Consider the following 11,663-nt stretch of genomic DNA (forward strand, 5'->3'; position numbering starts at 1 on the left):
ACTCCCAGACCATGTGCAGGAATGTTCCAGTTCGTTCAGGTTGACAGAACGTGCAGTAGGGAGTGGGAATGACTTTAGAGACCTATCTTTCTGAGGAGTCCAATAGATTAGATTGTTAACCCTAAAGCCGCCTACACATGATAAGCAGCAAAACCGGGAGGTAGGGCGCAGGGCAGAGAGGCAATTTATATGTCATATTTATAATGTAATCCAAAATACCATTTTACACATCATTGAACTGAGCGATATCACAATGAGTCGTTTGATATACATGTTGATTAGAGATATCTAAACCTACATATGGTGTGTGGAGATCTCTGCTATATGTTTTTCACATTGAAAGTAATGCATCCACGTGAAGTATTTTTCAAAAAGATTATTTGCTACATGAGAGCTGGAGCGCAGACAGATTTTAAAACTCAGTATGCAAATGAGTACTTTCTCATTGGTTGTGTACATTATGTGTGGGTTTTGATGTGTGCATAGAGGCAAACACATACACAAAAGGGTTGTTGAAAGCATTAGAAAACCATATGTGGTAGACCATTTATGTTAACTGTTTGGAGAAGAGGGCAGGTAATATAAGATTTTTCAGTCATGTAATGTGTATTATGTTGTTTCAGATTGTAGGTTATATTCAGTGTCAAATGTGTTGGAAATGGGGCACCTGTGTAGCTCACCTGGTAGAGCGTGCGCCCATGTACAAAGGCTCAGTCCTCGGCACAGCGGGCCCGGGGTTCGACTCCGACCTGCGGCCCTTTGCTGCATGTCGTTCTCCCTCTTTCTCTCCTTTCATGTCTAAGCTGTCCTATCAAATAAATGCCAAAAACAAAATTGTGTTGAAGTGTAAATAATGAAAGTAACATTAGTTACTTAGTGGGGTGCAGTAAGTGAAATTTCAACCACAAGTTATCAAATAACTGATGCAGTGGTTATTGACTACATAACCACAACAGCTGATTTCTCCACCATCGAGTACACTTATAACAGCTACTACTGAAAAACATCACAAAATTGTAAAAAAAAAAAATAAATGAACTTGGCATACCCAAAAACCACAAGACGATAATTTTCCCTATTCATACGGTACACATCTTTCAAACGCCAGGTAAAAGGTACCAGGCAGGAGTGGTTGTTAAAATCAAGAGTCAACACAAAGACTTAGAGGATCAGACCAAAGTGGCGACAGAGCTTCTTTCTACTAGTTATAAAAAGCCTGAGGAGTATGACCTCAATCATGTGACAGATCTGAGGTTAAACTGAGGACCTGTGATACACCTGTTACCTTCAATGATACTACACACACAAGAGAGGAAAGCCAAAAGATTTCAGGCAAACAGGTATTGTTTGGACTGAGCTAAAAAATACATAAAATAATCTGTATTGTCATTTTATAACAATTCTGGTATTAGACTGCATAAATATACATACCGGTATACTGTATTGCACACTACACTAAGTTAACATTTGCATTTTTACTGTTGTAGCACTTAAGACAAACCAGAAGTGATCTTAATTTTTACACATAATAATACACAATATAATACATTTTACACGTAATATGATGAACTGGCACTTTCCTTCCGACTACTGCCACCGTGGTGATGCAGGCTAATTCAGTACGATAAACCTTGGATCATTTTAGCTCATCCTTTCTCAAATGGTCTCAAGCTTTCAGTGTCTTGCACAAGATCAAGGGCTTTGCTTGCCGTCAGAAAGCTCCAGAATCAGACCGTTTGACTTAAAGGCCAGGAATACGTCACCAACACAGAGCAACAAGTGTCGAAGCCGATAAATGTTTTTTTGGAATGATAAAAATCACAGTAATCAATCAAGTTAGATCGCAATTTCCTCAGCGGAATTTTGATTTTGGTTGGAGTTATCCTAAACGGAAAACAAAATAGTGACGGTTTACATTGAGGAAGGACAGAATAGTAATAATAATCGCAATCCAACTTTCATCTTATTTACTAATATTTCACCTAAATATAATTTGAAATTCAAAATTTTATTTTTAGAAAGAGGTGCCTTGCCAGTTAAGAGGAGCTGCTATAAATGTCAAATATGTCAACTGTCAATCACGTTGTAAATGGATCATAGTGTAAGTAAAGCACTTAAGCCTCCTGAGTGGATGAAAAGAGGTCATCTTCGGGATACCTGCTGAGTTGTGTAACTGTCATTAAGGGCCCATCACATACATAAGAGGAATTTCTATGACTCTTTTTCTCTACTCTGTTTTAAGCCGCCTACACATAAGTGATTTGCTCTCTGCGTACCGCTAGGTAGGGCGCAGAAAGCAAAGCGCAGCGCAGGTAAACGTCACCAGGGGTGGCAAGGAAGCTATTTCCCATTGCTAGGTAATGACAGCTATTATCTCATTGGTTGCACTTTTGAAAGGTCAAAATAATTTTAACTTTGACCGCAGCGGAAAGCGGCAAATCAGAGCGACAGTGCGCGACGCCAGGGGTAGCACAGCACATAGTTGGGCGGCACCGCTCTCCCAATAGGAAATCAATGGAACCTATCATTTGTAGGCGGCTTTAGATGTTTGATCTTCGAGCAGACTGCTGCTTTAATCTTGGGAGGATTAGCCTGACCTGAGGATAGAGGTTAAGATGGGCAGAGCATCCCACATGGTTCACTATGTGGTCTTTACATGGTCTGGCTCCATCCTCTAATGGCCTCTCCCTATGCCAACACTACAAGCAGGAACACTAATATGATACTATGCAGAAGCACAGGGTTTCTGCAGGTTTAACAAGTCAAATTTAAGACTTTTTAAGACTTTTTTAAGACCATTATTAATGAAATTTAGGACCTTTATCACAACATGAACTAAGCCCTAAATTAATTTTTGTTGTCATAGGCATAGGCCAAGTTGACCAGAAACAGGCTGTTAACCTTCTCCAAGATCTTCTTCTCACCCTTCTTCTTCAGTCGCTTTTTACACAACTTCTTACAGGCATACATCTGGCCTGTGTGCTTCACCTGAACAGCACACACCTGGAAAAAGACAGCTCATTTGTTAAAAAGGAGGAGTTTTTTTTTTTTTATTACCAATGATTCCAAGATTTGACTGATACTTTAAATCATCACTCTATGCTATCACATATTTTATGATTTCGCTATTGATATTATCACAAATAATGCCCCATAACACTGATATAGAATCAGTGGTAGGACTAAAAACAAGACAGTTGGTTCAAGAAGTCAACCAAACTTGACCCTTGCCAAGCTCTGTCTTGGCACCTTATTTGTCACCTGTCTCAGTCACATCTTGAACTAAACATTAACTTTTTGTATCATTCATTCCCTGTAGACAGAGGATCAGGTCTATCGACTGCAGTAACTTACATTAGCAGTTAAAAAATGATTGCCCAGTATCAAGTAGAGTTCTTTGATTCACTTCTGTACGTGCTGCTTTAAAAGAAAACTGTATTTGACAATTACAAAAGATTTACACTAGTAGCGGCCTTCACTGTCGTTTCAATGAACAATATACTGTTAAAAGCATTACTGTGATCTTTTTTTTTTTTTGTCTAAACCCATTTCAACACTTCAATCATAGTATTTGTCTCAATATGTTGCCTTATTTTGGGTTGTATACTCATGCTTGTTGCTAAGAGCTTGACTCAGAAAAAAGGTTCCACAAGGCTCGATTGTGGGTCCTCTGTAGAGTTAAGATTTTCTGCCCGAGCCTGAGCCTGAACTTGACCCAACCCGTGGGATATTTTCTGCCGCTATCCTGGGGCCAGGCCGGGCCCTTGATCAAGCATTTGTGTTTTTTTTAATCATTACTTTATTAGCCTTATTCGGTGGGGAAAAAGCTATGCCTCTCCAGTTTATCCCGTAGCTCTGGGTGTATGTCCTGCACTGACTTGAGTTTGAGGTAAACTGTGCTACATCGTGTCTCCCCCATCACGGTTGTCGGCCAGCGCGTCAGCATGCAGACCGTGGCGAAGGACAGTATTAATTAGGTGATCAAGACAAGAAAGTCTCCTATAGGCTATGGTTCCAGGGCTTTGATTATGTTGCTGCTTTGATCTGTTACCCACACTATTCGGCTGAGGGAGCTAGGGTCGAGTTTTAGTTTTTTACGTTTCTTTGAATCATTTGCGATCCGTTCCATTCAGAATAAACAAACAGCGCAGTTTACATGCTTCGTCCTTGTTGCATTATTCATTAAGATAATTCTAAACAGATTTCTGTAGATTTCTGTGTCGGGCCGGGCCGGACTCGGAGTAACAAAATGGCTCCATAGGAGTTACGCTTTGTGGACGCTCGCTTACCCCCTTGGGCGCTATGCAGTTTTGGCCATTTCTTCGCCGTTTTCTCACTTTTTGCTCGCAGGTTTCTCTATAGAACTCCCCCTACAGCTTCGGAATAGATATTTGGCAGCTCCTATGTTTACTCGCGTCTGAGTCCTCGCTTGGTCAGTCTGCCGTTTTCTCGTTCTCTGTTCCTCCGACAATGCTTTCCAAGCTTTCTGCTTCTTTTTTGCAGGCTCAGCCATGACGATAGTGTGAAAAACTACATTTTCCTGATGATACTTTTATTTAAGTAATATTTTCAATGCAGGACTTTTACTTGTAACTGAGTATTTCTACAGTGTGGTATTAGACCTTTTACTTAAGTAAAGGATCTGAAAACTTCTTCCACTTTTGGATACAGTGCAGGCCTGTAGCACAGGTGGCTGCTACTCACGTCTTACTAATCCCTGCTCAAACTGTTTCAGTTACAGGTGCCGTTACAGGTCCCGGCTAATTCTGAGAGATTTCTGGGGGAAATGTCAAAGTCCAGTTTTGTTTATGTTTTTAATCAATGCTTTTCCAGCATTTTTATATGTATACACTTCACTTTGAGACTTTGTTTTTGTTTTTAATCTAACAGAAATTAAAATCACCATCAAACTTAACATATTTGCAGACACTTAGAGCATTACCAACATAAAGCAAAGCAAGACGCACAGGAAGGCAGAGGGAAAGACACTAATGATGTCAATATGAGCTGAGCACAGGATGGACCATTAGCACTAGCAGCTTGTGCCCCCTAGTTTTTCCTGTGTGCACTGCACTCTTAATGCTATCTAACTCACAGACATTATCCGTGTCCTCTGCTAGTTTTATATACAGTCTATGGTCCTCTCAGAATCCAGATCATGATGTAACTCTGACAAATTTGACCATGTCAAATAGACACCATGACTGCAAATAGAAATCACAGTTCTGTTTTTATTTTCACAAAGCACTTTGTTTTTCTTTTCGCCTTGACGAAACATTTTTGTACCAGTTCTAAAAAAAAAAAAAAATAGTGTTTATCCTAACTTTATACTTGTTTCAATTTTAAACGCTTAAAAACCTAAAAGCGTTACTTTTTTATTGTCTGTCTCAAAGTGCTACTCCTCCATACAAGCAGCTAGATGAAGGAGCTTTGGGTACCTGTACGGGTGACAGGAACCTCCCTTCTGCAGTGGCTGATGGGAGAACAGATTGACTCGGCTGATGTCGCGTCGCTATCACACAGGAGATGGAGCAGTTAAGAATACAACACTGACCTGGTAAACAAACATTAAAATGAAAAGATGTATGAGTGTCAATCTTAATGACAAGATGTTATTTGAGAAGACTGCTAGATATCAATGACTCACTATTTAGCCACCCAATTAAAGTGAAGTATCATATTGATTTGTTAATAAGCATGCATTATAACATACATATCTTACCACTACTTACAATGTTTGTGTCCCCTCAAGTAAAGTTGAGTCTCATCGTAAGGTGACAAGTAGTTACTGAGTTTTTACTCAGAGTGAGTTCATGAATGACACAGACTGCAGAATTGCATATTAAATGTATATTACATCTACAACTTACAATATTGTATATTACAATGAACAACGTCCTTTGGTATATTTTGTCCGTGTTATTAATGTATGCTAAGTCAGAAAAGTCATGGCACAATGGACATACTAATGAACATATCCCCAAATATCATTGACAACTCAAAAATCATATCAAACAAACGTAAAAAATAGAATTTACATTTGACAAATAAAAGATAATATTGTAATCAATACACAACTCCTTCTAGGATGAGGAATGTGTATAAATGGCATATCAGTACAACTGAAACACAGGACTACAGCAATATCAGACAAAAGGATTAACTCAGTGTCTTGTCTGTACGGCATTCTGCTCTACTATTGCTCAGTGTCCTGTTCTGCACTGGCGTTCCCACCACACTTTGTGTCCTCAAACAGTTGGGAAGGTACAGGCACACTGGAATCAGAGCCAGCCTCTGGTTCAGAGTTAAGGTCAGGGTCAACGTCACAGTAAGAGCTGGTGTCGAAGCCAGTAGCAGGAACATTGCCAACGGAGATAATGGCAGGGTGAGATTTCTCCTCAGAACCGAATGTCTGCTCTGTCTCTGAGCTTTCATCAGGAGATTCCTCTCCCTCTGTGTCTGATTCAGGGGCCTGTCCTTCTTGATGCTCCTCAGTCTTCAGCCTCCTGCGGCTGATCAACTTCTGCAGCTGCAGCTTGCTGGTGAAGAAGATGCTGCGCCAGCCCACCTCAAGCGCCAGAGATCCAACCTCAGCCGACACTGTGTTGCAGCGCCGCTGCACTACCTGCTCCCAAAACTCCTCTGACCCACATAGCTGAGGAACAGAGATGAGAATAGAAGTATAAGGACTATTAGAATAAACATAAGAGCTGATTGTATTGCATTTATATAATTCCCAATGTATTAAAACAATCTAAGAATTGAACATTACTTTAGATTTAATAACTGGTTATTTATAATGACGAGTTCACATGAGAGGCGGACAGAAGACAAAATGAGCAATGGTGAAACCTTAAATAACAGAGTTAAAGGTCCCATATCATGCTTATTTTCAGATTCATACTTTTATTTTGGGCTTCTACTAGAACATGTTTACATGCTTTAATTTTCAAAAACCACATTATTTTTCTCAAACTGTCTGATTGAATGTACCTGTATTCCCTCTGTCTGAAACGCTCCGTTTAAGCGCCTGTATCTTTAAGCCCCCCTCCTGAAAAAGCCCAGTCTGCTCTGATTGGTCAGCGTTTCCGAGTCCTCCTCATCTGTGATCCCTGAGTCTCTGCACCGTCATTGCAGCCGGGGAATGACTGTTACGGCACTGTCTACCTATATATAGTATAGCTGTGACATCACAACCGTACGGAAGTCCTGACGGCTTGTTTAAAGGCACAGTTTCTGAATATCAGTTGTGTGCATTTCCCTGTGGATTAAGCGTTTTGATACTTTCACAATATTTATATAGCACCTCGATCTGTTTTACAATAAAAAAAGATACATGAAAACTCACTTTTTACAATATGGGACCTTTAATGTTTCTTATCTCAGGATACATTTCTCTGGAACTCACCTGCATGAACCTGCGTGACGTTCGTCCAAGCTGACCCACATCCTCTAGTTCTAGATAATTTATTATCCGCAGAAGTAAGGAGTCGGACAGGCGCTCTAGATAATCATAATGGCCTTGGCACAAAGCCTTGATGTACTCCAAGATTCGATGACCGAAAACCATACCGACCTCCCCTGGGAAGAAGCCCATTATTTTACTTGTCATCCATATTCAAACATTCAATTTGTTCACACACAATATGCACAAGACACAATGCACTGAATACAAAGTGATAAATACCTATATAGAGCACTATATAATACATTTCTGTACAGGTCGTCTGTAGACAGACAATGCTAAAAATGATGCTATATTTTATCAAAGCCTAAGCTTATTGAAGCATAGATGATGCATACTTATCCACAGAAGCTGGCCCTTACTGTATATGCAATATATTTAAGCAAAATGTAATGTGTCCTGCTATGACAAGTCAAAATATCTGCAGTAAGAAAAGGTCTACCCTCACTGTTTTTGCTTTGGCTACAATACGTTGAATAAAGTATGATGAGAGAAAAGGAAAACTCACTAACATGCCTATTTCACAGCAGATATTTTGAATCGACAAAAAAACACAGGGGGTTATTAGTGTAATAACATTAATGATCTGTTCCATTCAAGTGTTCCTTGAGCCATGTGACAGCGAGCCAGCATGCACAATACCAGGACCCTGAAACTGAAGCAGCTTAATGGAATTTAGCCATCATTAATTTCCTTATTTACGCCTTTGCTTTTCCTGCTATGACATGTCAAAAACATCTTTCTTGAAAAAGGTCTATTACTCTCCAGTTACAAGTTAAGAGGTTAACATGCTAAGTCGTGTGTGATGTGTTCAACTCTAGGCACAGTCCTAAATATGTCATAAGTCCTTACTTTGCAGCACACTGTCATCCAAGAAGTCCTGGTGAGACTCCTTGAGCTCCCCAGGTTTGGAGTTCCTGTCTACAGTTCTCGGGGATATCTTCCACCATCTCCATATCACCTGGAAGTGACCATTCAAAGGATCAGTGTGGTGTTGGATATTTTGACCACAAGCTATGAAAACACAAATCTTACTTCTTGAATGCATTTTTTTGTTCAACCCTCAACACTATGCTAACACACTGAGGGACCATTTAAAGAAAAAAGGACTGTGAAACAGTCAAATTAAGCAATAGCTCACGACAGAAAAGTAGACCAGAAACAAGAAGCAGTGGCAGCAAAAACTGTCCTGTCCTGTTAGTAGTGTCCTGAGGAGTGTCCCGGGACACCCAGACACTGTCTTGTGACTCCATGACTGTCCCGGGACAGTCAGACACTGTCCTGTAGTAGTAGTCACAGGACAGTGTACAGGACAGTGTCTGACTGTCCCGGGACAGTCATGGAGTCACAGGACAGTGTCTGACTGTCTTGGGACAGTCACAGGACAGTGTCTGAGTGTCCTGGGACACTCCTCAGGACACTACTAACAGGACAGGACAGTTTTTGCTGCCACTGCTGCTGACAGAAGCTCCCGTGTTCATCGAGGTAAGCTAAACAATTTTTTTGTCAATAGAGTCTGGTGGCCTTGAAAAGAGCATATACAGGTGCTGGTCATATAATTAGAATATCATGAAAAAGTTGATTTATGTCAATAATTCCATTCAAAAAGTGAAATTTGTATATTATATTCATTCATCACACACAGAGCGATACATTTCAAATGTTCATTTCTTTTAATTTTGATAATTATAACTGACAACTAATGAAAATCCCAAATTCAGTATCTCAGAAAATTAGAATATTACTTAAGACCAATACAAAAAAAAAAGGATTTTTAGAAATGTTGGCCAACTGAAAAGTATGAACATGAAAAGTATGAGCATGTACAGCACTCAGTACTTAGTTGGGGCTCCTTTTGCCTGAATTACTGCAGCAATGCGGCGTGGCATGGAGTTGATCAGTCTGTGGCACTGCTCAGGTTTTAGGAGAGCCCAGGTTGCTCTGATAGTGGCCTTCAGCTCTTCTGCATTGTTGGGTCTGGCGCATCGCATCATTCTCTTCACAATACCCCATAGATTTTCTATAGGGTTAATGTCAGGCGAGTTTGCTGGCCAATTAAGAACAGGGATACCGTGGTCCTTAAACCAGGTACTGGTAGCTTTGGCACTGTGTGCAGGTGCCAAGTCCTGTTGGAAAATGAAATCTGCATCTCCATAAAGTTGGTCAGCAGCAGGAAGCATGAAGTGCTCTAAAACGTCCTGGTAGACGGCTGCGTTGACCCTGGACCTCAGAAAACACAGTGGACCAACACCAGCAGATGACATGGCACCCCAAACCATCACTGACTGTGGAAACGTTACACTGGACTTCAAGCAACGTGGATTCTGGGCCTCTCCTCTCTTCCTCCAGACTCCAAAGGAAATGCAAAATGTACTTTCATCAGAGAACATAACTTTGGACCACTCAGCAGCAGTCCAGTCCTTTTGTCTTTAGCCCAGGCGAGACGCTTCTGACGCTGTGTCTTGTTCAGGAGTGGCTTGACACAGGGAATGCGACAGCTGAAACCCATGTCTTGCTTACGTCTGTGCGTGGTGCTTCTTGAAGCACTGACTAAAGCTTCAGTCCACTCTTTGTGAATCTCCCCCACATTTCTGAATGGGTTTTGTTTCACAATCCTCTGCAGGGTGTGGTTATCCCTATTGCTTGTACACTTTTTTTTCTACCACATCTTTTCCTTCCCTTCGCCTCTCTATTAATGTGCTTGGACACAGAGCTCTGTGAACAGCCAGCCTCTTTAGCAATGACCTTTTGTGTCTTGCCCTCCTTGTGCAAGGTGTCAATGGTCGTCTTTTGGACAGCTGTCAAGTCAGCAGTCTTCCCCATGATTGTGTAGCCTACAGAACTAGACTGAGGGACCATTTAAAGGTCTTTGCAGGTGTTTTGAGTTAATCAGCTGATTAGAGTGTGACACCAGGTGTCTTCAATATTGAACCTTGTCACAATATTCTAATTTTCTGAGATACTGAATTTGGGGTTTTCATTAGTTGTCAGTTCTAATCATCAAAAGTAAAAGAAATAAACACTTGAAATATATCAGTCTGTGTGGAATGAATGTATACATTATACAAGTTTCACTTTTTGAATGGAATTACTGAAATAAATAAACTTTTTCATGATATTCTAATTATATGACCAGCACCTGTATAGTCGGAAAGGGCTGTCTGATGGCAAGGTGAAGCGTACACTTAAACTAAAGGGATACTTTGCCGGTTTTAAACAAGCTCTGTGTCTTGGTACTGTGTGTGCCGATGAGCGGCTTCCCTCCGTGGCACCAGCATAGAGTCTATGCTAGACCATAGACCTATAAAACCAGGGCACCAGCCATCAGTTTGGTAGTCAGACGCTATAAACCAATCAGATTGCTTGATTTGTGCTACCCGTTTAGCGAACGTTATCTAGTTATCATAGAAATATTTCATTTTTATGGTAACGTTAGCTAGCTAGTTATACATATTCATATAGTGTTACACCTCACAATGAGCCAATGAGTTATGATTGTTATGTTAATAATCAGCAGCAAAATAACGTTACATTTAACGAAACTTTGATTTAACGTTAACGTTAGCTCGTTAACGTCAGCTAGCTGCATTTTAGTTTTGCGTTCTGCCAGTGTAAATTTATCAAAGCGTTGTTAAAAATATTTTCTGAACTGACGTTACACGAACAGAGGAAACGTGCAGCAGCAAACACAAATTGCGTTAAATTGTTCGCTAGCTAACGTTAAAACAGGTTTTATGCGGTTGTATGTGGCAGGTTTAGCCAACTGTTAGCTACGTTACCCAGCTAACGTTAATGTGAAGTTAACGATAGGTAATTCAAGCTATCAACGCCGAGAGAAATTGAAGAAATGACAACTAAATGTTACCCAGAGTTATGACAGCTGAAAAATATCAACACTTACATCTGACTTGGTGATTATGAAAGAATAAAAATTGTTATTGGGTGGAGGACCGCGTCCAGACGTTTCAAACAACAAGTCTGGTAACAGGGACGCCATGTCAAAGTTTTGTGTTGTCATGGCAACGGCGCTTTCTCTTAATACCTCCATAGTTTTTAGGTCCAAGCTAGTAGCTACGTGGGAAAACAAGTTTTGCTTGTTTTACCAAAATTCAAATGACAAAGAAAACAAAAGAAAACGGTTTGAGCACAATGGTGAACAGGGCATGGTACACCAACAATGCATATCCTCAGTTGCCTA

At 40.4% G+C, this 11,663-nt stretch overlaps 1 protein-coding gene across 1 annotated transcript; it reads right to left on the reverse strand.

The window, feature by feature from the left end:
* Window positions 1-5,835: 5,835 nt before the first annotated feature.
* fbxo36b (F-box protein 36b) lies at window positions 5,836-11,483 on the reverse strand. The gene is made up of 4 exons (XM_078263801.1): window positions 11,367-11,483; window positions 8,318-8,426; window positions 7,409-7,581; window positions 5,836-6,655 (listed from the first exon to the last, which is right to left on the reverse strand). The coding sequence occupies exons 1-4, from the start codon at window positions 11,481-11,483 to the stop codon at window positions 6,197-6,199; spliced, it is 858 nt and encodes a 285-aa protein (XP_078119927.1). The 3' UTR covers window positions 5,836-6,196.
* Window positions 11,484-11,663: the final 180 nt, after the last annotated feature.

The sequence above is a fragment of the Sander vitreus genome, chromosome 12 (assembly GCF_031162955.1).
Source record: "Sander vitreus isolate 19-12246 chromosome 12, sanVit1, whole genome shotgun sequence".
NCBI classification, from domain to species: Eukaryota; Metazoa; Chordata; class Actinopteri; order Perciformes; family Percidae; genus Sander; species Sander vitreus.

Coding starts and splice junctions, on each gene's coding strand:
- fbxo36b (XM_078263801.1), bottom strand. CDS start 11,483: ATGACAACACAAAACTTTGACATGGCGTCCCTGTTACCAGACTTGTTG. Junction 7,582..8,317: donor GGATGACAGTGTGCTGCAAA/GTAAGGACTTAT, acceptor GCTTCTTCCCAG/GGGAGGTCGGTATGGTTTTC. Junction 6,656..7,408: donor CGTCACGCAGGTTCATGCAG/GTGAGTTCCAGA, acceptor TCTGTTCCTCAG/CTATGTGGGTCAGAGGAGTT.